Source organism: Aptenodytes patagonicus, chromosome 16, assembly GCF_965638725.1.
Source record: "Aptenodytes patagonicus chromosome 16, bAptPat1.pri.cur, whole genome shotgun sequence".
NCBI classification, from domain to species: Eukaryota; Metazoa; Chordata; class Aves; order Sphenisciformes; family Spheniscidae; genus Aptenodytes; species Aptenodytes patagonicus.
In genome coordinates this window covers 3,078,482-3,105,342 of record NC_134964.1, presented here as the reverse complement: position 1 = coordinate 3,105,342, position 26,861 = coordinate 3,078,482, and the positions used below count along the sequence as shown (strand labels likewise).

At 42.7% G+C, this 26,861-nt stretch overlaps 1 protein-coding gene across 4 annotated transcripts in view; it reads right to left on the bottom strand.

Moving 5' to 3' along the window:
• The window catches only part of RAB11FIP4 (RAB11 family interacting protein 4), a 128,156-nt gene that overhangs the window by 52,765 nt on the left and 48,530 nt on the right, over positions 1–26,861 (bottom strand). For 3 of the 4 annotated variants that reach the window (XM_076353992.1, XM_076353994.1, XM_076353993.1), the window contains exon 3: positions 19,951–20,039. In XM_076353992.1, coding sequence (XP_076210107.1) covers positions 19,951–20,039 — 89 coding nt within the window. Of the gene's footprint in view, positions 1–11,839; positions 11,896–19,950; positions 20,040–26,861 lie in introns of those variants that run through there. The other variant, XM_076353996.1, reaches the window with a different exon arrangement.

Here is a 26,861-nt window from a genome sequence, read left to right as displayed (position 1 = left end):
ATCAGAGCACTTCTGAGGTCAACAGCAGCAGTCTTTATCACCATGAAGATAGATAATGGAAAGAAAACAAGCCAAGGAAAATCAAACACACTCCAGTTCCTCAGTGTTTGCAAGGCCATCCCGAGGCTGTGTTGGGCAAAGATCTGATGATCTGGACACATGAATAGAGATGCAAAACTGAAGGCGTAATCATGCAGCAAATATGTACAGAGGCAGCTGGGTACAACTGAGCACTAAAAAGCATGAGAAAATTGCTGTAATTTGTCTGGGGTAAATCTGGCACCAAGACATGAAGTTACCTCTTTGTTAGGGTCACACAGCTTTAAAAAAATGTGAGATATTAACTCATCGGTGTGTCCATGGCCAGCATCGTGGTAGGTGCACGTATGCTGTTTGAGCTGGACTCTGATGTCTTAAGGATTAGTTTTATAACTTTGACACAGATATTGTGGGACATAGCTAACAACAACCCAAAACACATGCACCTAAATAATGTTAGCCGCCCAAGAGGCAGCTCCGCAAGTGGGAAAGTGCTTCCTATCAGCCTACATTGATTTCTTTCACATATGGGAATAGTGTCGATGTATTAAATCATTTTTACAACGGTAAAGTCACATGAATGAAGGCCTTTCTTGCTTTAACTATACCCATACAAAAGCCTATTTTTATGAAACATGAGTTTAATATTGTTGAGGTTTGTGCCTCTCTTCCAAATGTGGTTAAAATTTTTGAATGAGTCTAAATTTTTTGATGGATGGAAGTGGGACTCACGTGTGCATGCACACACACACAACTCAAGACACATCACAAACATTGGGAAACCTAACTAAACCAGAATTGAATCAGCTGGAGGTAGAGGTGAAAACACTCTCATGGTATGAATGTTAAGTAAGCTTTGACTGTAGATTGTAATTTTTGTCTTTGTGGTCCTCCCTGGCTTACAAGTAAATCTCTCCGCTACCATGGAGACATTCAGCACGCTCTAAAATACCACCTCACCTTTTAAGAACATCTTGTATATTGATCCCAAAAGTATGGCTCAAACTCGTTAGCTTATAATCTGCTAGGTTAGTAAGAGCTCATAGGGAGCCAACATATGGATGTACTTCTGAGCACATTAACAGCTGTAGTATAGCAGCTAAGTCCATTACACTGAGCAATGGAGTTGGTCGTACTTTTCTTGTTGCCAATATGGCAATAATTAGGGCTGCTGTATGGTTCAATAGACTAAAAGAACTGGCGGACCAAATTAATCCCAGGAGTAATTCAAGGAAGACAGAGGAGTTACACCAGGAGTCATGGCCCATTGTGTTCTTCTCGTTGAAACCCTCGCTTGAAAATATTAGTTATTTGCAGGCTCAAGTCTGGGCTACTAAATGGTAATTAGACAGCTACACGGGAAATAATTACCTGATTACGAGATGATTAATTAGTATGCTGTCAAGATACGATTATCCTGGCATCTAGGGAATACACTGCATTTCTTCCTTGCTCCTTACAAGATGATGATGGCAGCATAAAGCACTTCTGCCCTAAATCCCTCCAGAAATGAACAGCAAAAGAGCACAGACAGTAGCACTCAGTACCCAGGGATTTAATGAAACTAGAAATACGCAGGGCAGACTGACGTAGCCCAGTCCCGTCACAGCAGGTCAAAAATAGACAAGGAAACAGCTTCACAAAAAGCAAGAACCAAGTAAGATCCTACCTGCACCATCTCTCAAGTACACTGAATGCACCACTCCTCACAACAAGCATGCAACCTTACAGTGGGAGAGAAGCAATTTCTGGCCACCTGTGTATGGCAGCGTAGGCACCACACTTCATGACCATCAGTTCGAAATCAAGCCTTGCAAATTTTTATAGATACGTGCAGGGATTGGAGGGTAACAGCACATACACCTCTGGCCCCTGAGACACCAGGAAAAGGCAGGAAGGCCGGTATGACAGGGAGAGGCAAGGTTTCCAACACTAGCTCCTTCTAGCAGAATACAGCCTGACCTAATTAGTTAGAACATGCCTGTTTGTACAAGGGTGCAGCAAACTTACAATGCCACCCTTGATTGTTTTCATAAAGTAGATTTGACACCTACTAATCTTGCTAGGCTAGTAGCTTCATAAACTAGTGTAGGTAAGCAAGAAAGGCATCACAACCAGAGCTTTGATCTTTTCCCTGGTTGAGGCAAGGGAGCCCTGCTTTGCACTCTGCCTTTCATTTGGGCGGGCTCTGCAGACAGAGGAACAAGGAAAAGCATTCTAGAAAATTATTAGCTTGTGAAATTTAGTATCCAATTCCACCTACACACACAAAAGTACCGCTGAATGTTATATATGCTCAGATATAAAAGCTGGGCCAGCAAACAGGGCACCGGCTGAGACACAGGTACAGGTTCCCACTCGGTGATGGACATCTTCCGTGACCTCAGTGGTATGTAGTCACCTGGCTCTTCTGGAAACCAATCTGACTCTGCCACCTACCTGGGCCTTACCACTGAACAGCTCAATTTATCTTCTTCAAACTTGGGATGAATAAAAATTTTCTAGCTCCCAGAGAAGCTGTGACATGAATTCATTAAAGCCTATGAAGCACTTTGATAGTTTAATAATGGAATAAGTATTGTAGATAGTTTTTATGCTAATTCCTTCATCTACATATCTGTGGCCACCGCCTCCAGGAATTTAACAGATATACGGTATGCAGAATAAATGTCTCAGAAGTAACAAGCCTCTGTACCAAGTTTGCAGATCATTTCCACATCTCACCACCTGTGTAGGACCACCCTACATTTGTCCCTCCAGGATAACTGAGAGCAGCCTACTGTAAGATGATGGTGAGTGACAGCCTCAGTGCACAGAGCCTGTGAACTATGCTGCTTTGCACATCTTTTGCATCAGCCTTAGGGGGAAGCAACCAGGGTGGCGAACCCTTTAAAAACCCCCTAATGACAAAGGCCATGCTCACCCAGCTCTCTGGGACAGAGATGTATGGGCAGTCTTTCGCTGGCTGGTCCATTGCTCCAACTAGTGTTTTCCTCCTCCTGTATGTAAATACCACTAGCACTTCTTACGTTCAAACCCTTCTGCTGGGCTAGTTCCTGTCAAATCCTTAATTCCAGATAAACCAAAGCACCCAGGTGACCAGCCCCTTTGGAAGCAACAGGAATCAAGACCCTGTGCATACTGGTGACACAAGGCCTCCCGGGCCTCCTGGCCATCACCTCCCTGGGAACACTCAGCATTGCAGCCCGGGCGCTGAGCACACTGCGTTGAACTTTGCCTCTGTGTTACCCCTTAGCTAGACAGCTCCCAATTAACAACTTTGTGTGAGCCCAACCGGCTCTAGACAGTATTTTCAAATGTGACCACTGTGAAAGGAAAAAAAAAAAATAGGTCAAGAGGATTATGCAGGGTGACTAATGATTGCTGCATGCTGGGCTGAGATGTGAAGCCTGGCTGTGTTTTCAAAGGTGCATAATAATATGTCCTTGTCTGACCTGTGGTCCTGTTGACACTTTTTCTGAGTTGATGCCTTCGCACAAATCCCCATTAGGCTGGAAGCTTGAACGCCCACCATGAATGATGCCAGCGGAGTGGAAGGGCTATCAAACTTTGCAGAACTCCCATTTAAGTTTCACTTCATTTCTTAAAAGCCAGGCAGCAGAGGCAATTATTTAACTGTCAAGCCCTTTTGGAGTTGTTTGCTGAGGGACGTGGCTGCTGTTCTCAGGCTGTGGGGCACTGCGTGTTATTCACCAACAGTTCCCTGGAGCTGGTCAACAGATAAGAGCAGAGGGCTATTCTGCTTAGCACAGCCAGCACATATAGTCAGGGGAATGTGCTCTGCCAGCCAGCTTACCATCCAAATAGCCAGAACTAATAGTTTTATCCTTATTTTACTGATAGGGAGGACAACACGGTATGGTGGAGGGCATGGTTCAGCTGCCCTGCCCAAAAATCACAGGAGGTTTGTAGCAATAAGAAAACTAATTCGGCTGTTTTCTCTCCTAGTCCTGTGTTTAGCATTAGAGTCCCTCCGAGTACACCTTTCATTAACAGGGAAGTTAGAATTCATTTTTCTTATCTGACAAATGTTCATTAGCCAAGTATTTTTATCAATCTCTCCATCCTGGTCACAGAAATATGTCCCTTTCTAGCTACAGAAATTGGAAGAGAAGGCAACTCAGCTATAGCTGAGCCGAACCTATAGTTTCCCACAGGAACTCTGGAGCAACACGTGATGCAGCAGCCTCAGAGAGTCACAGAAAACAGCCTTTTGTTTCTATTATAGTCCCTTCATGGATAAAAGTGTAAATATAACCATAAAGTTTCCTTGACAAACGCAGACATACCAGGAAAAACATAACCTATGGTTCAGCTTAACTGTGAGGAAGATCTGAAAGACATCTCATCTCAGACAGCAGAGGCCAGCCCTTGCATATGGGCTGTTGGCAGCCTGGCAAAAGCTGGGTGTGATGACGCTAGACCTGATGATGCTGGGCCCTAGACATGGAGCAGGGAACAGCAGGTGCAGATCTGTTGTAGGAGGCAAGATACCTTCTTCAATTCACTTAACATTTTTTCAGAATGCTGCAGGGAAAAATCCCAGCTTTACGAGAAACATACAGCTGTCCAATAAAGCTCATGAGTGTGGGCAAAGTTGTGACAATATTAGCACTATCAAGACCTTTCTGAGGCACCATCGCATTGATTTTCTACTGCTTTTGGGCGATGTTCACATTTATACAAGGAATGGGGGAGCGCAGCACGTACGTATATCCCATAGTTGCCTTTAAAATAAGATCCATTTTAATTCCCACGCAATTCTACACTGGCAAAAGAACAGAAATTCCTTGCTATAGCAAGAGCAGTCCTCTGTGACTGAAAAGGTACAGTCCAGGCAAGGCCTTTCAATGGAGTCCCACTAAGGCATTGTGAACTCCAGGCTTGCAGAGGGCCTGGGCTCCCTGCCTCACTCCCCAAGGTACTGCACAGAATTTAACAGAAGATCAATTTCTGCCCCATTGTTAGGTCTCTGCAATGACAGGCTGAGAAGAATAATTTTGCACAAGCTCCTTGATTTAGATCAACCCAAAAGTGACAAGAATACTTTTCTTGCTTTTTAAAGAAAAGCCTGACGGAGCCACAGACTGATTGTTCCATAAATCAATTTCTTTCCCAAGTGTAAAATCTCCAATTGCTCATCCCCTGTCTTTCATCCTAATTAAATAGTGATGTGAAGTAATCAGCAGTATTGTCAGTGGCCCTGGTGCTGCACAGATACTTCTGAATATACAATATTAGAAGGAAACGAAGCCAATGAAGAATATTCCCGCCCAGCAGCTGCACCAAGACTAGCAGTGCAGCCTGGAAACATCTATGCAAAACCAAGACACCCCGTGACTGCAGGGTGAGCCCAGCTAGGGGCCTGCAGTGCCCCATGTCCTGTAAAGAACAGGTCATGGAAGGGCCCCTCCCTGTGCTAAATGTGATGTGGCTTTCTCTACCATTTCAGCAGGGAGTAAACTACCTCCAGTTACCTTTCACATTCTATTTTCATAATCTGGTCAAATTAAAATGCTGAACTACTCTTAAACACTGATCCCTGCCCTTGACACTCACCTCTCCCTTCTAATTAATCATGTTCAATATGGAAGTGTTTAGATGCCATGAGAAAAGAGGTCCTGTGAGGCAGTGAGTTGTCAGCAGGGGGGAAGCTTTGGGACCCCACGTCATCTAAGAAGCAGTTACAGATGGTGAATTACCTCAGGAAACAGAAATGCGTGTGGTCCATGTGGTTCTTGTTACCCACTGGCTCTTGTGGAAGTGGCAGGAGTGCGAAGGCAACCCCAACCTACTGGAAAGCAGGAGCTGGGGAAAGGATGTTGTGCCACCCCAAGTGGACCTGCACAAACCAGTCCCAGGAAGCCATGCTAAGAGATGAGCTGAGAGCAGATAAGGGAGGATGTCCTAACGTAGTTTGAGCTTCTGGGAGCTGACTCAGGAGAGTCCTTCCTCTCTTGAGTATCAGTTCCCTCATAGGAAAGAAGACATTGCACATAAAGGCGAGTCTATACAGAATGCAAGTATCTAAGTCAAACAAAATATGAACATTTGGTACAGTAAATATTGATACACTCCATCTCTTCCTTCTAAAATGAAGTGGTCCTGTCCTCCCAGGGGAGAGGCAAAAGAAAAGCCCCACATGACAGGCACTATACAAATACAATCAAGAGAGACTGTCTTTTCCTGTAAAGGTTTTTGATCTAATGAGACTACATACAAGCTAGAGGAAAAGCTTGCCACTCAGCAGCACAGCAAGTAATGTCCTGGCTCTAAGTCAGGAAACATCTGACAATTTTGTTCAAAGGAAAAAAAATTCAATAAGTGCAGAGAAAGTGCTCCATGACTTTCCCCGGCCCTAGGATTTTGCTTCATGAAGCACATGGGTCAGTGTTATTCAGTACATTTCACTGCTAAAACTTTTCTTTGTAGACCAGCAGGATATCAGTCACTCTTGGCAGGGCATCTTCTGCGGTATCTGAGTACAAACTCTTTCCCCTTTGATTCGAGTACAACGACATGACACAGGATGTCTCCTGACAGCAGTTTTCTCATCGTGCAGTAATCTGAGAAGTCTTACTCAGAGTTTCTTTATAGGCAAGGAATTGTACTAGGCAACAGGTGAAAACTCTGAATGTACTGCACAAAACTCCCTTTTATAATTCCCCTGTAATATCTCACTGTTGGCTTGGCAATGAGACAAACAGAAAGATTTTAAGTGAAGTTTCAAAATACGGCAGAAATAGAAAGCCAGTGATTTACTCTTTCACTTAACTGACAGCTTCCCAGATGAGAAACCTGTGGCAGCTCCTGCAGCTAGATAACCCTGCAAAGAGTGATTCATAAGGGGATGGTTGTTGATGCTTGTGTGGAAGAGTTCAGAGGCAAACAAATATTTATGAAAGGCAATATTTATCTATTAGACTCACAAAATACTGTGCATTACTAATTTCCATAAAAATCAGATCTCAGAGACGCAGTGAAATACTGACTTCATTCATTATTTAGGTCTCCCTCCTCACTTTTCCACAGGGTTAATAGCAACCGATGAATCTTTCCTTGGAAACATCTGTGCAAGCTCATTTAAAAAAGCCAAGAATTTAACAAAGTAAAGACTGTTGGTTTAAGCTAAGATTTTCACAAACTCTTAAAGCCCAAATCCCATGCCTATGTAGGGTACATTGGTTACCAGTCTAGACCCCCCAGGTTTTTGCAGTACATATGCATGTAGTAAATGTCCCGCTGGGAAGGGAGGGAGAACACCAACGAGGTTCTCAGCATCTTTTCTTCAAGAGACACACTCTGTGCTCCCAGAGGTAAACAAGCAAAAGCAAAGCCATAGCATGCACGTAGAAAATGCATGGATCCAGAGCTTTGAGCATGTGTGTACGACTGCACAGACACACAGACAGGAAAGGCCTCTTCCCCCACTCACAGAAAAGAGTTGCATTATTTTATGGGCACGACTGATGTCATTTGGACAAGGCCTAGAGACTCCAGAACAATCCTCAGAATTTAACATTTCTAGGTTGTTGCTGATAAGCTGATCACAAAAAGGATGCAAATTACCCATGATCATATTGGTTTCTATTTTGTTATCATGCATAGATTAAGGGGGAAAAAAACCAAACGATGAAGGAACACTTATTTTTCACTTTAGTCACAAGCTTCATATATGTCAGACCAAATTCTGAAATTCCTCCTCCAAGTTTACTGATGGAAATTTAACCACAGTAAAGGCTTCTAATTCAATTAGGATTGTGAGATTTGGTCTAGAGGTTGTATGGTGCATGGGATCCTTTAGGATAACTGGAGGTACGAGATAAACATTTGCAGAACATCCGTTCTCCATTAAGTAGCAGGTGAACAAGAGAAACTATTCTCACTACAGTTCAGACTTCTCCCAATTGGTTTTGCTTTAATCTCCCAAACTTTAACTTCCTTTTTGTGGCCTTAGATTTACTTTCCTCTGATTTTTGAGAATTCATTTCCCCCTCCCTTTTTCCTTCATTCTTCACTGCACTCCTTCTACATATACATTTTAGGTAAGTTGTCTTTGCATGCCCATCTCCTCAGTGCGCAGAGCTCAGTTTTGCACACACTCTGCTCAGAGGCAGTTCTGGACTGTGAATGGATGAAGGGAAAGTAGGACATCGGTTCCCCGCTCAGTCTCGGATGTAAGCTCTCTTGTACAATGCACTGAGAGAAAATTCGGTTGAACACACTGCAATAATAACTGGTCTATGAAATATTCCGAGGAGCGTAACAAGAAGCCAGTGGAGCAAAGATCCCAAGAAATACACGAGTCTAAAATGTAGAGATTTATGACAGAGACCTTTTGGAGATCTAAATATGATAAGCCTTTTTAAGTTCTGAAACTCTAAAAGACAAAGGAGGACCCTGGTAAAGGTGAAGCTGTAAGAGTTGAAAGGAGGCATATATGTGGAAAAAGTTCCTACTCTAAGAGTCTTAAAAGCTTACAAGGTGGGAAAAAAACAACTCAGCAGGAACATAGGCTCATTTATTTCATGTTCTTAGCTTGATTTTTATCATCTAAGAATCTGACCAACAGTTCTTAGTGGTTCCTCAACACCCCACCCCGTTCTGGACAGGTTCCCATCTTCCATGCACTAGACTGTTCCATGAGCATGCCTTAGGGCACTGTAACCATATGGTCCATCTCCTGATGAAAGACACATGCCCCAGTTACCCCAACAAATCTTCCTCAATGACATTAGCCTTCAAGGACACAGTAATGAAAAACTCATTGGAGCAACAAACAGCAATAATTTTTTCAACATACACATGCCAGTAATAAATGCAGAACAGTTACCAATGTAGGAAACTTCTTGCGGAGAATATGTAAAAATACTTGAGGTTCTGTCTATTGCTCTGTCTGTGACCAAAACAAGCCAAACATGTCCTCTCTGCTGCTGGAAGAAGGTGGTAGCATATTCAGTATGTGTAAGTTGAGAAATTCCCCCCATTTTAAATGAGGTCAGGCTTTGTATACAGTGTTATGAATAAATTTCTACCATGGGCAAGAAAGTTTACTTAAGTATTGCACTATTCTATAAAAATGGCTGGCCAAAGCTCTACAATATGTTTACATCATATTTATGTATTTGGACTATATCAAAGGGTGCAGAGCCTGCAAACTTTCTCTCCTCCAGTCATTATCCTGCTTTGGCTCTACGTGGTGCTGTACAAACACATACAGAGAAAGCCTTTGCCCCAAACAATATGCCGAGTGACCAGAGACTTACGGAGAAAGGCAACAAATGAACAGGATTCACACTAGGGATGTCTCCTTGCAGACTCTCCGGCTCCACGGCTAAGAACAAATCAAAGTCTCTTGCAAAGCCAAATTGTTTGTTATCATAGTCCTATTTACACAGGCTGGCAACAGCTCCGAGGAATCACCCTTTTTGATATGCCTTTTTTACCTTACCGTGTCTACTTTATGCACTCCCTTTCCAAACACTTCCTAGTCATGGTGGTTTGAGACTAGGCTGCCAGGTTCATACTGTCAGCCCAAAACACTCATCAGCATTTGCGTCAACTCTGTATCAACATTGCCATGGCTACATTATTAGCCCAACTTAACCTTCCTATTAGCTTATCATAATGCCAAGTACCAAACCAAACCTGGGATCCAGTGTACATATCCACCTAAACAGGCTACTCTATCTCATGGCCTATTCCCCAACTGATATTAGAGTCAACTGGGTAATTACAATAACACTCCGGGTAAAAAGGTGAGCCAAATAGCAAAACTCTGAGTTAACAAGGCCTCTCAGGGGACTAATTAATCTTGCCTGGATTTCTGTAAACTTAGAAAAAGTAACAATTGACAGTTTCTTTCCTATTTCTCACCTGTTTCGACCGTAGCTCTTGGAGCAAGGACCGTTTCACTCTACTTCTAAACACTGCCCAGCAGGCGGCAGTCCCAGTACGTGGTGGCACTGCCCTACCAGCGTACGCACAGCTCCGAAACCTGTAAGGCTCTGCAAGGACAGTGTTGAATGGAAAGAAATCACCTCTCTGTTCCACCAAGCTTAGGATGAACTTCAGCAGCCTCTTCTTGGCATGCAATCGCCCAACAGAAGCTGCCTTTCTCTGCACCCTTATTCCTAGACAGGGCCTCTGTGTCCCTGGTTGAAAGAAGGTCAAATAGCCCATATCTCTTCTTAATTTTTAATCGCAATTTCATGCTGTTATTTCAGCTGCTGGAGATGGTGTAGCACAAATCCCTCAGGAATAATTCCTAGGTACTCTCTTGTAGGCTGGCCTACTTTTTCTTCCTGTTCGGTTACAAATTGCTTATCGCAGCCCAGATGTGTGACAGTACTGGAAAAGCCTGCCTCCACCCAGACAAATACATTCTCCATTGCAGCATGTAAAAAAAAAAAAAAAAATCACATTTTTATTCTTCTCCAGCTTCTAAAAATAGACAAGATAATCAAGATCTAATTTTTAGCTCTATGAGCCCAGCTGAGTACGATGGTTTAATTTTAAACAGTTCCATTGCCTCTGATAGAGGACAGTGCCACAGGCCCCCCCATGCGGCACCTCCCTGCCGTAGTCTCCCACAGTGGGAGGCAGGTCTCAGCGCTGCCAGGAAAACCTGGCGGGGGGAGACACTTGGATGGGTAGGCCAAAGTCCATGTGGTTTTGTGGGGATTTTGGACATTGCAAAGGCTGGGTACGAAATGTGAGGAGGAAGAAGTGGGAAAGGTGTCCTGGAGCTTTCATAACTAGGAAAAGTATTGGGCAATTTAATGAACTGCATGGGTCACTTTGGTGGCAATTCTTGAGGCTACTGAAATCACGTATTTGAACCCTAAAATATTGTGGGCAGTATAGCGGCAGCTGTGTGACAGAAATTATTCCTGTAAGATTTCACCTATGGAGGAATTTTTTTATGTAAGCGGGAAAATTCCTAGCAGTATGTATAGCTCTCTTGTTTTGAAAAATGAGAGAAGCTGCCTCCAAAAAAATGGTCAGAGAGTTTCAGTTTGGTCAGAGAGGCTAGAAGGCAGAAAAGAAGCAGACAAATCCTTTTTGTTTGCTTATGCAATGAGGGATTTTGCTGGTTTTGTTTAGCTAGAACATCTCTTCGTGGTTGACTTTCTCTCTACAGTTTCATAATAACCTGGAATATTTGCTTTATCAACTAGCTTTTACAGGTCTACACAGAACTTTCTTCTGATTTAAAAAAAAAAAAACAAACTACTTAAACCAATGCTTTTTACTCCAAAAAAAATTTCCTATATTTCAATTTCATAGCCTTCCCACTGAAAATATTCCAAGAAGAACACTCTATGTCCCAAAATCTTCCATAAATGCAGCACAAATTTTCCCAAGCAGCAAGGAGAAAAGATATGAAGCAGAATAGGAAATAAAAAAATAAAAACAAAGACAGAAAGAGCCAGTTTCAAGTTTATGAACTGGAGGGCAAAGATATCCTCATCTTGTCACACAAGTGTCCAAGAAACCCACCGAATGTTACGTGCACTGCCTCTTACGTAGCTACTTTTATTACAGATATTTTGGTATTCCCCAAAGGCCATGTATCAGAGTCAAGACTCATTCACCACCTTCTGACCGAGCAGTTGTATTTCTTTATGGGAGTACAGTACACAGCGAGTGCTGTCATAATATTTCTTTTGCTTATGTTGTTAATGTTATATTCTTGACACGTCACAAATTAAAGGGGACAGATTTTCAGTACAGCAAACAAAAGGCAAAAAGGACTAAACCACAAAGCCATACTTACCTGAAGGATTAAATCAACAGGGATGCGCCTTCCTCGATAGAAAGAGACCAACTTTTAGCTTTCAGTCATTTCACAGCCTCTACCCAAAGACTGAGCCACAGCCTAAATTGGTTTATCCATGGAGAGACAAGGACGGAAGGAGTATTTTGCCATGGCAACTGACAATTCCAGAAATACCACCCCCAAAACTGTGCTCAGTCAGAAAATCAGCAGATTAAAAGCTTGAAGATAATGCCTCAGAAAGAAAAAATAGGGATGAGACAGAAAATGTCTATTAAACAGAGGTTCTGTCAAAGAGACAGGTGACAGGCTTTCAAATGGTAAAGCTTTTGAATGCTATACAAAACCCTACCTGGCCACAGAACAGAAATAAATACTCAAAAAAGAGTCATAGATAACAACAAATATAAGTGAACGAGGTGACTTTCCTATAGATGCCTGGAAGGACACTACGGTTGGAACTTCATCTCTGTCACCCAGTCACAGCAAAGATGGCTGAACCAGGCAGTCACACTTCCACCTGTTTCAAACCACCCAGCCAAATACAGCCCTAAGAAATAGAACATTTTGACTCAGACAAGCCCCTGTGGGAAGTGAATAATATTTGGTCCCTCATTGATTTAAGCTTCTATTATAGGAGGCCAGTAGTTCACCTGCAAGAGCAGGTGCTTAAAATTTAAACCAGCTAACTGGCAGAATTTGTGCAAAAACACTGACATACACAAATGCAGCCCAGCTTCCCAACCTCCAAAAGATAGCACTATCTGAGTAAACACTACTGCACTGAGATACTCCATTCTGAGGGCTACACAAACTCAAGCAGCATCTCTATCGGGACACCCCCCAGCCCTGGGCAGTCTCCTGTTGGCCTCAGACAGTGGGATTGCATTTGGAGGGAGCAAAGCCCATCTACTGGGGTGTTGTGGCAAGAACTGGGTGGGAAAACATTTCTCCCAGCCTGGGAGCTCTTAGATTTCAAAATATTTTCTTGGCCCAGCTCAGGATGACAAGGTCAAAACCTCAGATTTTTCTCAAAAGACATTTTGAGAAAGGGAGGAAATATTTTTTGACTGGGCCAGAGTGTTTCACTTCTTTTGTATTATTTTACGTGTGTTTTATACAACAACTGAGCAAAAACAAGTCAGGGAAAAAGCAGTTTCCCCTTTAAAAATGACAGCGTGTGTGATGTTCCACCAAATCAAAAATTCAAACTGGTTTTGAAAAAGAAAATAATCCTCAATCTCTTTTATGGCTGTTTTTGGAGGAGTCAGCATTTATTTTGTTGGAAGATGCCTACCTTGCCCCGAGTGCAGAACTGCTCATTCTCTGTACAGCAGTTCTTCAGGGCAGCATTTCGTAATCATCTTGAGCAGCCAGAGAGGTAAGATTATTTTTATGCAGGTGTTTTGTACCAAGGGCACTTATTTTTGCATGTATGCACAAACATAAAAAATATAAATTCAGAATATTGCCAGGTGAAAGCAGGCAATTTCCATGTAAATTAGTCCCAAATGGGGGCATGCTGTGCTCTTCATTGCTCTTGGTAATTGTTCACTGGGGGTTTCTCGGCAGTTGTAGTTAATGTTGCTTTCTGATGCTTGGAAAAAAATAGGAAAAAATAAATTGCTGAGAGTGTTGCCCTTAGAGGTCACAATCAACTTCTCATCGGTGCGGACAGTGTGTTGCCTATGTATAATCCTGCCTAGTCCTACCTAGGAACATGGACTTTTTTCTCTCTGTAACTGTATGGCTGTGCTTTATAAGCTTTATCAAGCTTTTCTTCCCACCCTCTCCAGCAAGGGATTCAGGCAACAACTACCTCAGGAACAACCCAAGGTGTTGACCTAACTCCTGCCAGGGTCTGAGAAGTCTTTCTACTGATTTCAGCAGGGGCTGGGATCAATCCCTAGACTGGGTCTCCCAAAAGGCCATCCCTGGAGATGTTGAACATACTCATTTCCCAGGGGATGCAGCAGAAGCTGAGGGGAAGGAGAATCTGGCAGATACAGGAGCACCAAATATAAAACAGACTTCTAGATTAGACCAGGGAAACCAGGGAACCTTCTGCTTCCCTGGGCATACCCAAGAGAGAGACTCGAGCCAGAACATTCCCCAGTTGAAGTACTGGGGGACATGCATGTCCCAGGTTTTGACTGCTGCAGGAATGAAGATGCAGCCTCTCTCCCAGCTTCTTGAGGAAAGACGTTAGGATGAGCTGCTCATTATCACAGCGCGGGTCCCACAGTGACAGCAGGACAGAAGAGCCCATCAGCAGCTTCGTAAAGGGAAGCAATTTGCAAACATGGACTGTGCTGATCACTGTGTAGCATAAACACCCCAAGAGTCTCAGCACAGGGAGGGAAGTCTTCACAAGCGAGGCAGACACCAAGCATCTGCAGGGCTGAAAACACAATGGGAGCCAAGAATGACTGAGAGAGTGTGGGTGGTGGAGAAAACTGGAGGCTGATAAGAAACAGGGGGAAAAAAAAAAGCTTCAATTTGCTGTGTTTAATATTGATTCTCCTTACCGCACAGGCTGATTTTTTCTCTTTGCTATTGGTTGGAAAGGTATTTCCAACTTAATAACACCTTAGCTGCTTTGCTTCTGCTAAGATAGGAGTGTCTGCCAATGCTACCACAGAAGGCAGGAGGAAAGATGTATTTTGCATTAACAGTTAGGCAACACCTGGGTTTAATGTTAGGAAAAAAAGTATCAAGAAAACCCTGCTGACAAATGAGGTCAATCATATTGCCCAAGAACACTGGCGACTTGATGGTCAAGCAGGAGCCATTGGTTCAAAACACAGCATATGAGAGATGAAAAATACAAAAAATTCTGGTTACAGACTCTCCAAAGTTTCCCCACTAGATCTGACATCCTTCACTTAAACTTTGCTTCAGCTTCCCGAAGGAAGAGTGAGCTCAGTACAGCAAGGGCACACAGACCCAGAGCAAACTATGTGGGAAGACATTTTGGTAGGGGCTCAGCGCTGCCAAGTATGCACCAAAGATAAAAATACATTGACAGTCAAGCTCTGAAGGATGCATGGTGCTATCTTTAGTAAAGATCTGCATTAACTTGTGGTGTCAGGTTAGCACTATTTCTTGACTGTCATTGTCTTTGTGGTGGACACAACCCCAAACTGGGCAGAACAGGCTTCTGGGAAACTAGAAGTGATAGGGCAGATGTTTCTTGGGCTTAGGTAAGATCTGATGTCTTTGCTTGCTCCTCTCTACTGAAGTGAACCAGAGGGATTTGTTCTCTAGCAAACTAGCATTGCTGCAACTGCTGGCATGCTTGGTGAAAGGGATGTCCTCAGTGGAAAAAAAAAAACCTGAGAGCTTTATTTAAGATGGGAACAATAAGAAGAAGAGAACTGCAAGTTTGAGATCAATAAAATATTCAGTGCTTTCCTGGGCTTTGCTTTTCAATAAATAGCAAGAGACAGCACAATCGGAGATAACAACTGCAATTCCAGGCTGACAAAGGAGACCTATGCAAATGGCCCTTCACCTTTCCTCAGTCCAGCTGTGTCTCCGACTGCTACGTTCTTCCACAGCCTAATGAAAAACCCATTTGGATCACAGCCTTTTTCCAGTGCAGAAAGGCCCCCTCTGTTCTGACACAGGTGTTAGCAGATATCCTCAAGCAGCTAGTGGGGAAAAAATTTTTTTCAGAAGCCAGTGGGGGACTCCTAATTGCTATTGAAAATATTTTCAAAGCAGCAGATCAGCTAGTAGTCCCAGCTCCATCCCAGAGGCAAACACAATTTATTTGTCATGTTTCAACAATTTTTCTGCTGTTCATACAGTGTAATTAATCACTTGGCAGGCAGGCGAACACACACAGGACTGAAAAGGCAGCTCATTCTTTGACATGCAGCAATCATCCTGTACCTTGTTAAGAGGCAGACTCGCTCTCTTATTTACAGGTGAGAGCAGCAAAAAAATGGAAAGCAGCAACTCAATACAGCAACAATTACTAATAAACAAACAGCCTTGTTTAAAACAAGGATCCTGCTATTATTGTGTCTTACAACAGCATTCTTCCACTGGCTTTGCATGTACGGCATTTGGGCATTGATTTCAGATGAAAAGGCAATTACTCACATGTAAAAATACATAGTCTGTCCCTTCATAAGCAGCTACTCAAATAGGTACCCTGCTACCTGGTGGTGAGAGGCTCTAAGATCTGTCATTCAACCTCCTCTTCTGTCATCTATCCGGGTGATCTAGATTCAGGCTGCCTTCAAATCTGAACAGCCAAAATACGCCAGGTGAAGAGCTGAAAAATCCAGCTCCTGTTGCTGATTCCCTTTTCCCCAAACTTAGGTGCTCAGACAGAAGAGCACCTAGGCACAGGTCCCTGCTTCTCAGGACCTGCAACGCAAATCTTGGCCAGGGAGCTGCAGATGCAGCCAGCCTAATTCCCTCTGAGTCCTGTGGCTAGTGCTCCCAGCTGGCTAGGTGCCCGGGAAGGCCCAGAGCCAGCCATTCGGAAATACTAGACACAGGCAATTTGCTTTGTTTGAGCTGGCTGAATCTGGGTCTGGGTTTTCACACACTTACTTCAGCTGTGGACTTTCTGTTGGTTACCACCTCCAAAAGGCTATCCATGGGCTCTGAAGTGCTACCAGATGCTTGCCACAAAGCAAATCCTGCACACTGGACTAGGGAGACTTTTGTCTCCCTTCAAACTGGAGCCAAAACAACAGTTGAGGCCATAGCAGCAAACACTGTGAAAGGAATTCAGGATCAATAAATTGGCTTCTGGCAAATTCAGAGCGTTTCTATTATCTCTCTAAAGGCTGTAAGAGACAGAAATTATACTAATAAACAGCACTTGACTAAAGCAGTGCCTGAAATGGAGCACAATACAGACCTTAACCAAATCAACAGACTCTGAATTTATAGACAGAGGGGGCAGGTTTATTTGTAGTAGGTCCTGGAGCTGAGAGGCTCTACAGCTGCTAACTCCTAACTGCAATCCCACCCTCCTAAGTTTCTTTGGACCAGCTTTCTCTGTGTGCGCTAACATACTCTTTGCAGCCTGATTCAGTGCTGATGGAAGTCAGTGGGAGATTCCCCACTGATCTGACAGTCCTGTAGTAACCAAGTGCTGCTCTTTGCTTTCTGCGTATCACACCTTAACAGACTTGAGGTCAAAGGAAGAGGTCTGCATTCACCTGAAATATCACTGACACAGCCTTTAATTATAGACCATTAGAAACCCTCCATGGAACGGTCTTTGCAATTTAAATTGCATATACAATAGGACTTTTTTTCCTCCTTTTTGGACTAAGTTTTTAGACATTAAAAGCTTGTCAGCTTTTGTTCTTGTTTACACTGAAGGAAAAAAAAAAGTAAAAGCAGACTATTTAGAAAATGTCAAATGAAATGCCCCAAGCTCCTGGTATCAGGGGATTTTATGTATCAATTTAAATTAATTGCATCCAGTTGGTTGCAATTAAAAGCTGGAGGCTTGGCAGTTTCTTCTTCACCATTTGACTCAACATACATAAACAGATGGATCAGGTCAGCACCTTACCGTGGCTCCTGCCACTTCATCCCACTTCTTGGCATTACCTTCACCTCTTCAGGTTTCTGCCTTTGGGCTTTGGAAAGCTACAATACAGGGAGTGGGCACTTGGGAGGGGAAGCAAAAGTGAAAGCAGGGGACAGGGGAAATAACATGTGACAAGGATAAATCTCCTCTTCCTCTTCCTCTCAAATCACATTGTGAATACAGAGACAGTATAAAAATGAACCAGCTCAGTACCTGGCTTTGTGTAAGTACAACCCCTTGGGTGGAATAAAAGAGATGCATTCCCTTTTAAAATATCTATCCATGCCATCACAGCAGATGTAGCCTTCTGCTGCGTGAGAATTTGACTGCACTTGAGAATTAGACAGACATGCAAAGGGTATACTGGGATGAAAATTAGATTAGACAGGCAGCTACCATTTGTGCCATTGGGAGCTGCCCATAAACTTGACTACATCACCAGGAATTCACACTCAATAAGGTCTGGGAGATGCAAGGAGAGCTCATATGTTTTCAGTATGTGCTTCTTTGGGAACAGGGAACAAATCTCATCAATGGTGATAACCTCAAATCCACCTGGGCCTTAGTTCTCCTCTGTTACATCAGATTTAAAACTCCAACTTTCTGCCATAGCAGAGCAAGTGCAGAACCTGTTCACAGCCTTTTCCCAGTCTTTAACTGACATCTAGCGAACAGTTTCTAAACTGCACCTGAAAGACCTGGAGATTGCAGATGAAGCAATCCCCTCTGGAGGGCAGCTGTACAGAGGAGCTGTGCGATAAGCATGGGGTGTACAACAATGTGCACCGTTTCCTGTCCTCTCCCTACGACGATAGCTCATCTGCCCTGTGGGCAGGTAGGGAAGAACCTGGTTCTGCTCAGAGGGTGCACAAATACTGCATTGGCTCAATTAAAGTGGGCAAACACAGCTGCTGGACTCTACTGCAATGGTGCCGCCCACTGCAGGGACCATACAGGGTGGCTGGTGGACATCAGAAGTCCTACCCAGAAGTGATCAGCCAAGGCTTCCACCACAGCACTGCCAGATCAACTCCTTCTGAACAGGAAGGGTCACCCTCTGCCCCCTTCCTCTCCCAGAGGCACAAATCTAGAAGTCAAACGGAAAACTCATCAGCTGCTATCAGGATTAGCAACTGCAACTCCCACCCTCAGGCTCTCCTGGTGGATAGGTGGCAGGAGTGGTGCAGTTTGCAGCCATCTCACAGTTTGTCTTCAAGCACTCTCCACAGCACATCTTTGGGTGATAGCAGATGTAAAATCCCTGAGGAATAAAGACCCCATGACCATGCCACCTGCCTTCAAAGTGTGTCAGAACCGGCCTGCAATGTCTGCTTAGCAATAGGGGAACATCTAGTGTTTGCAGAGAGCCTGCTTTCCATTTTATAGCCTCTACAATCTATTGCAAAACAGGGAGTTTGGTTTAGGATATCTATTGAGGTAACCAAGCAACAGCATGGCGGGTATCTATGTCATCAGAACAAAAAAATAAGGTTTTAGAAACAAGCAGAGTGATGGTGGCATCAGCCTGCCGCAGCCCAGGTACTGAAACCAGCCTGTCATTTTCATCATGCAAAAAGAGCCAATAAGCCCAGACAACTCTTCCTTATTAAGAAATTTTGTGACCAAATAGTGCCCTCCCGTTTGCAGTCATGGAAGACTCCTTCCTTCTCGTGACAGACATCTGCACCAAGATGAAGGAAATGTCTCTATACTTTCTGTATGAACAGTGGAAACCATTTTGTATAACACCATGAAGTGTTGTAACACCAGCATGTTTATCCCATGTCTTTCCTCAATACATGAGTATTCTTCTCACACTTCATCACCTGAGAAGGTAAAATGCTTTCCCTACTGATTTCAGGATCACTTCTAGTCTCATAACACCATTGACATGCAATCCTTATCTGAATATGCAATGCTAACTGTACCTTTTATCTTAAGAATTTACATGGGTGGAGGTGATTAAAACCAAAGTAAAATGAAGGAGAGACAAATAGATGCTTAAAGGAAACTTAACATTGTCCTGCTTGTTACACTGTGCAGACACTGTCAAACTAAGGATACAGATACAGACCTTTAATGGTTTGAAAACATGCTATACTCACCAGCCAAAATACTATCAAGGTTACCAAAGGTGTATTGTTTCTGCTTCCCAACAGCTGTTGAGTCCCTGTTTATTATCTGCAGAAGGTCTCTGAGGACTTGTTCACCTACAAAGTTTCACTGATTTAATTAGACAAATCAGTGTTTTCCACTTGTGTGGTGCCAGCAAGCTTGTATGCGATGTCCCCCTTCACAGCCAAGCGAATACTGAGGCTTGTAAGAGCAATGCTATCCAAATCCTAAATACTCTCACACCAGCTGACAGCTACCCTGTGTTAAATGCAGCTTAAACCAGTGTGGAAGACTTGCTAACAGTCATGAATCTAGGAAGGAAGAGTCAACAGGCCAAGTAAAACAACAGCATTTACAATGACCCAACTACGCAACACTCCAGAGGCTTCCTCAGCCCACTAACATGAGACAGAATTAGTGCTTCTCTTACCTGGTAATAGTAATCAACATACTGTGGCTCATAGTGTCGCGGCCCAGAGCTTTCAGGAGACAGGACATCTTTTAGTAACTCTTCACAGCCTGGCAAACAGAAACGAGAGCAAATGGTCAGGCTGAGAGTTTATCTTCCCAGAGATTGCATGGACAATGGAGGAAGAAACACAGGTTTGTAGCTAATCTGTACGCACAAAACCTTGAAACCTAGCTTTGGAATATGTTTAAATAGCTGTAACAAAGCTCTGCCTTCAGACTTCTGCACAGCGCATATTCAGCATGTGGCACTTAAATAAGTGCAATTACACTAAGCTGACTCTCAGCCCAGATACCCTACACTGCAATGAAAGTGAAAGCTGAACATTGCTTGGCTTGGTAAACTATCCTGCGGGATAGAAACCCACCCCTGACCAACCCAAAACTCTGAAGTCAAACATTGGGTTCACAGGCTTGGCATGAGCCAGTGTCGATTGCACATCAGTGTCAGTGGAGCTGCTTCTGATTTTCCCTGGTCTAAGTGACAAAGGGACAATACCTAAATGTCACAAATTCCCCTTCAAAAAGAGCTCTGTCACAGAGTGTACAGTGTTTGGCAAGTAAGTATCTATGCACTGCAACCAGAGATTTTCAGCTTCTGTGTTTGCTTTTGTTAACAACAACATTAACAGCTGGAAAAATCAATGTCTGTGTTTCCCTCAGTCCTTCTCTCATCTGAAAACCTGAGACAAATATAGAAACACTGAAATCACCAAATGCCTCATTCCCCATTAATTACCAATGACCGCACTTGGCATGTTGAGCTGCAGAAGGCAGTAATATTAAGCCAGGTTATTTTAGAATAACCAGCTCACAGCCTTGGGCCTAAACTGTATGAAACCTTCTCAGCATGTGTTGTACGCTATCCTACTTGGAAGCTGCAATTATCCAGCAGTATTTCTCTCTTCTGTCCCATCACTAATGCAATACATTGGCTGTGACATTACACACCGATATTCATGAGGCAGGTGAGCCAGAGGAAACAGAGTAATGTAAGAAAGTGTGAACTGCACAGGTTTATACTGTTAGCTGATCTTCTCTCTTGTTTTTAAAATAAAGGAATAAAATCTGTAGGGGTGAAGGTACCTTTGTGGTTATGGAGGGGAGTCCCTTACAAAGGAAATGAGTACTTAGAAGAACAGAAAAGGTGACCAGATGGAGGAAGCCTAACGTGGGAGATCAGTATGTTGTTCCTGTCTCCCACACAGAGGCATGTGTCAGAGGCAGCACATGGTGGATGAAGCAACCATTAAGATCTCAGGAGTGTCATATGGACAACAGGCAGCAGGACTTTTCTCCCTCTTCCAGCTTCTGCAGCAAAGTGAGATTCTCAAATGGCACAGAAGGGAGACTAAATTAAGCTATTAATTGCACACTTCTGTGCATTTTTCACTTTGCTGGAGAAGTCAGTGGGCAAGAATGGTGTGTTAGGGTCACTTCCCAAAGAGGAGCTCACCTGGGAATAACAATCCAAAAAAATAATTTACTGGCTGATAGAAGCAAGATATTAAACTTGTTTGCCTAGAGAGGGCATCTTTCTACATAACTTACCCTGCCTGTGGCTCTCACATTTCCCACCCAGCCATGATCCTTTTCTTTCTCTTGGTTTTATCATTATGTGTGTCGGCCTGTGCTTGACTGAGGTTGTTCTCTAGTCCTCTTACAGAGGAGAATTCAATTTACTGTTTGTACCTTTTGACATTAATAACCAAAGCTTATTACTCATGAAACTGCCTCGTGCCAGCCCCACTGTGAGAGTCTTTACACCTATGAACCGCTTACTTTGCTAAAAGGTTTCTGCATGATATGGAGCACCTAATCATTAAAGTGAGTTATCTCCAGCAAAAAAGAAAATAAATGCCAAGTGCTACCACAGTAATGGATGTAGATTAGTGTAATGAAGGACGTGTGTTCACACAGTTTTAAAAATTCCCAACAACAATATCTTCAGCCGTAATTTCAAGCCTTATTTTCCTAATTCAGTTGTACTAACAACAGTGCTTCTAGCTAAAGACCTCTAAGCAGTCAAACTTCATTTAAGCCTGTTAGGTGAGAAGTTATCATCTCCCCCAACTTTTTTCTTTGGGGTGGAAAGTCACAAAGGTTGTGGGTTTTCAAAGGTGCAAGAAGGATTTAACTGCTTAAAACAAGGGGAGTCAGAAACCTTTCTGCCTTGCCTCCTTTCGAAATGCTGGCTAGACTGGTCTGTTAGAGCTAGAGTCACAAATAGCTCCCAGATCTCCAGGGTCTCAAATCTAGAGTTTAGCTGCAAGGTCTTCTGTGTCCCCTCTTTGCTGTTCAGTTCTTACCCAAGATTATTCCTGATCACATTCTTTCATTTTCCTTGTCCATTAAGGCGGACACCTTCATGATAGGCCTTGGCCATTTAAATTCAAGCCTATAATTCAGTAAAAACACTGGGGAGAAAAGCATTGCCTCCTTTTTACCTAACTTACTTGGGGCAGCCCTCACCACTTCTTCCTGAGAGCCACCTGGCACAGGCTTTTATGTCCTGATCCAGAACCACAGAGGCTGATGAAGCATTTGACCCATTTCCAGAACATCACCAGGCATTTAATCCAATTTGTTTACCTAGCTGCATAGCTTAAAATGGCAAACAAAGCCAAATCTTGCTTTTATTGAAGTTACAGGCCAAGTTTCCATTAGCACTGACAGACTCAGGATGTAGGTTCATCTGAGACTATCTCCTTCTGCAAAGGTGACTTTTTGGTGGGAAGATTGAGTGTGCAGCAGCCAGTGTCCCCTGTGGGAGAGGTTTGCTTAGCGTGCAAGCTGGCATGACAGCTTGGATCTCTTCATCCTGCTGGGAAGATTTGCATGTTATTATACTCCATAAAAAAGGGAAGAAGAGAAGGAAATGCTGAGAGGCCATTTTCCTCTGAGATTACTAAAACACATCATTGCTACCTTGCAGACATCTGAACCTGTTCCAACATCCATCAAATGAATGGAAAGATGCCCACTGGCTTCAAGAATCTTAGGATTGTGCCACTGGTTTTATTCCTGTTAAGAACTGTGTTCAAAGAATAAACTCTCTGTTGCTCTTTTTCCCTGTGAAGGCACAAATCAGAATCTCTTAACTCTGGAGGACTGTGGTGCTGGTCTTTTCTTTGGGCCACCCCTTATCACCAGGAAGATGGGTTTTGGCACACTGTCAGGAAATGCATCAGCTTTCTTACTCGGTGTTTTTCTGCAACAGTGCTAATATATCTCACCTGTCACTCCCCTTATCTAAATGATAATTTGAATTTTCCAGGTACTCCAAGAGGTTTACACAAGGGGCATAATATAAAGAGGGGACACTGGAGTGTCTCAAATACTGTGCGTATGTCTTCTTACTACCAGAAAATATTTTGGCTTGCAGCCTGGGAAATGCCAGTGAGCTAAATTAGTGTGTCACAGTCCAGACAGAAAAGAAAGAAAAATCAAGGTTTACTCTAGCAAATCTCAATATGGAAATATTAAGGCACTGGACAACAATTTGTACAGAGAGCAGTCTAGTCTGGCACACATGGTGCTCTCTGCTACCACTACCACTCTTAAGAAGAAACATACTTGCCTAGGCTTGCAGAACTGCCGTGATGGATATTTCAAGCTGTGCAGCAGCATGCACCCAAGGCTAGAATCTGTCCATAAATAACCCACTGCAAATAAGCAAAGGAATACTTCCTGGCTACTTTAAGGACCTCCTGCACTAAGATGTCCCATTATTGCTATCACTTCATTTTCCAGGAAATGGTAAAACTGAAAGCCACTTACATGGCTGATTAGAGGTATTTCATTTGGATGCCTACTTGTATCATAAGATATTAATGTGCTCGATGTTCTCTCTCCCTTGCTACGGTTGGGGAAATTTCCTCATCTACATTTTTGGGCAGCACTTGGCAAGGAGGCTTAGCTGCACTGCAATCGTAGTAAGGCAGTGGATAGAGGCAAAGAGCTAACCCAGGAATAGTTGCAAGTCCTTGTGTATTTACTGCTGCAGCTCCGCAAAAGGATGCCCTCTATGAAGGAGCAATCTGCTAAAGGACTGTGCATTATATAAATAACTGTGCAGGGTGACACAGATCAGGAACAATCTTGTATCTGGAGAAAGAATAACTATCAGGTCACAAAATGAGAATGGCCAGAAGCTGCTGAATTTTCTTCTCTAGCTAAAGACACCTGATGAGCCAGCACAGAGGCAGCTTCTCTGTGTCACTCAGAAGACTGTTTGACACATAGACGTGTATCAGTTCTTGTTTAACAAAGCACTGAGTCACTCTCTAGGCTGGTTTGTCAAAATTAGCTGAGTTAAAAACTCTTTATCCTAATATTAAAAATGCATAAGCAAACACAGTTCATTTGGCCAGAACTGGGTTAGGGAGTAGCACATGAGCTTGGAATTATTTGCACTTTGCAGGGCAAAGTGAAGTAAAATGGCAAGTGACCTGTCCTGGTCAGAAGAATTCTGCTGCAGAACAAGAATTCTAAGTAGCACCAAAACCACTAGGTCATTTATCCTTTTTTTTTGTGAAAATAGCCAGCTAAGATTTTTCCTTTCTTGAAAATACCTGGCTAAGACTCGTAAACTCTCAAAACACAGTGCTGGCTGTCCAGAGGCAGGACAGGATCATCTTTAGTCCTAAGCAAAGATGATGAAAGTGTTTTACAAGTCACTGAAGGGGGAAGACATGAACCTTTGACTTTTTCAGTTCACTCAGGATGCCAGACATGAATTCTCTTACAAGATAATTTTACAAATTTACCTTCAGTTTCATTTTAAAAAAATTGGTTTTCACACCCTAACAAACAGTCAATTTGCAAACAGACATTCTGGCCACAAATAAACACAATTGTGGCAAAGTGATTTCCTGCAAATGCTCCAAGAAGGAGATTTAACCCATACTGCATCAGGCAATTTTCACAGGCAATTAAGCAATTTTAATACTATAGGAAATCAAATCTGGTTACCTAATTGAATGTAGTTAGTTCCTGGCATTTTTCCTGAGAGCAGTAACTTTTTACTTCATCTGCCCTTGCATCTTTAATGGTGTATTAGACTCATTTATGGTTTCAGGCTGTATTTAGTAAAATTTAGTTGAGTCTTAGAAAACTCTGAAGTACTTTTAAGAGTAACTAACTTCAGTTCATTAAACCGCTATAGTGTAATTTACAACAGGAGAGCTCAGCTCTTCACATTTATGTGACAGTCCTTCTTCTTGGAGCCATCCCAGGTACTGCTCCTGTCAATAAGTTATTCTTAAAAGAATGGATAGATTCATCAAATCATCTCCAGTTATGGCATACTGTGAAGTTTGAGATCTATACCTACAAGCCTAAATGGGTTCGTAAAGACTTTGAGGTTTTCTGCAGTGCTTTACTGAAATTCCTGTGCTAGTGCAGCCATCCTGGTTTTAGGTATTGGTACATATTACAAATACTGCTGTCTAGCAAATAAAGATAAACTCCTTTTACATGACTGCAACATATCCATCTCTTATTCCATACTGGATCTTCAAGACAAAGCTGGTACAATACTACTCTCAGCTATGGGACTGCAAATTAGATTTTAAAGTTAGTTAAAAGAGATGGTCAAAACTTGGCACTGGTTTTGTGAGAAATATGTTTGTTTGGAGCATCTGAATGAAACTATAAAAGCAAATTGAAAAAATAAAAATTCCAGTGAAACAGAAGGCCAGAAATATTCTACTTTGGAAAACTTTGTTTTGAAAAAAATCCATCAAATTTCATACTATATTATTTTCATATTCTTTCACAGTCCAGATAACCTGTCACAGTCTGAGCTACCAGAACAGCCAACTTCCCTTTTTGAACATTTCTTTAAAGCTTTGGGCAAATCTGTATTCTTGGAATTTTCATCAAAATTGCTAGGAACTCATGGAGAAACATATCTACTTTTTAACTTTTACCTGCTCACATAAAGACTGCTTCTAGAAGCTTTCTGGCCAACTGCAGTAATTAGATGCCTAAAGATCCAGGGAAGCAGAGATGGATTTTTGAAGGCACATAATGGTCTGTGTTACTATTTTGAAGATTCGAAGGTTACTATTACTGCAGGTGGGGAAGCATATAAATTCACAACTGTGCTTCTTCCACACCGTTAATGAATATGAAGGAGCTCCTACAACTCTCCATTTTCAAATATTGTAACAGAGCATAACTTAAATGTCCTGAGAACTTCTACAAGATGAGGAAAAGACTCTCTTGTTCCAGGAGAAAAACAGGCTGTATGATTTCATCTGAAAAAACAGTGATTCTGCTAAAGCACAAAGATTCATTATTGCAGAAATGTGCTGTGCTAACGTGGCTCAGTCTCTCCCATTATGAAAGCCATTACCCTCCCATTAGTACACAGTGGTCAGTGTTGTTTTCATGGTTAAAATAAGCTGTAAAGTTGGAATACATTTGCCTTTATCTTTTAATTCTGCATTAATTTGTGAGCTGCAACACCAAGGTCAGTAGGGGGAGCTCACCCTTTATTTGTCAGAGTTTGGGGTTTTTTTTAAGTGAAATATCAAAGCAGAGAGACTATTGGAAAGACAACATAAATCTTAAAATAGAAGGAACAGGTCAGACTTAATTAGAGCCTGCTAAACATACGAAGAGCCTGGTCCTGCAAACACGTCTGACTGTGGAACCTACCAGCCCGCATAGCACATTAGAAAGAACAGTTCCACTCAAGCCTTTAAGTATCACAAGTGGCAGAAAATATTTACTGGATCAGTACAATAAATTCAGTCCAGCAAAAACAGTCATTGACTCCACTGAGCAAACAGTAATGGATCCCACGCTGACCCTGCTGAAATCAATAGGAATTCAGCCTTTGAGTGATGTTCTGGCTGCTCTCAA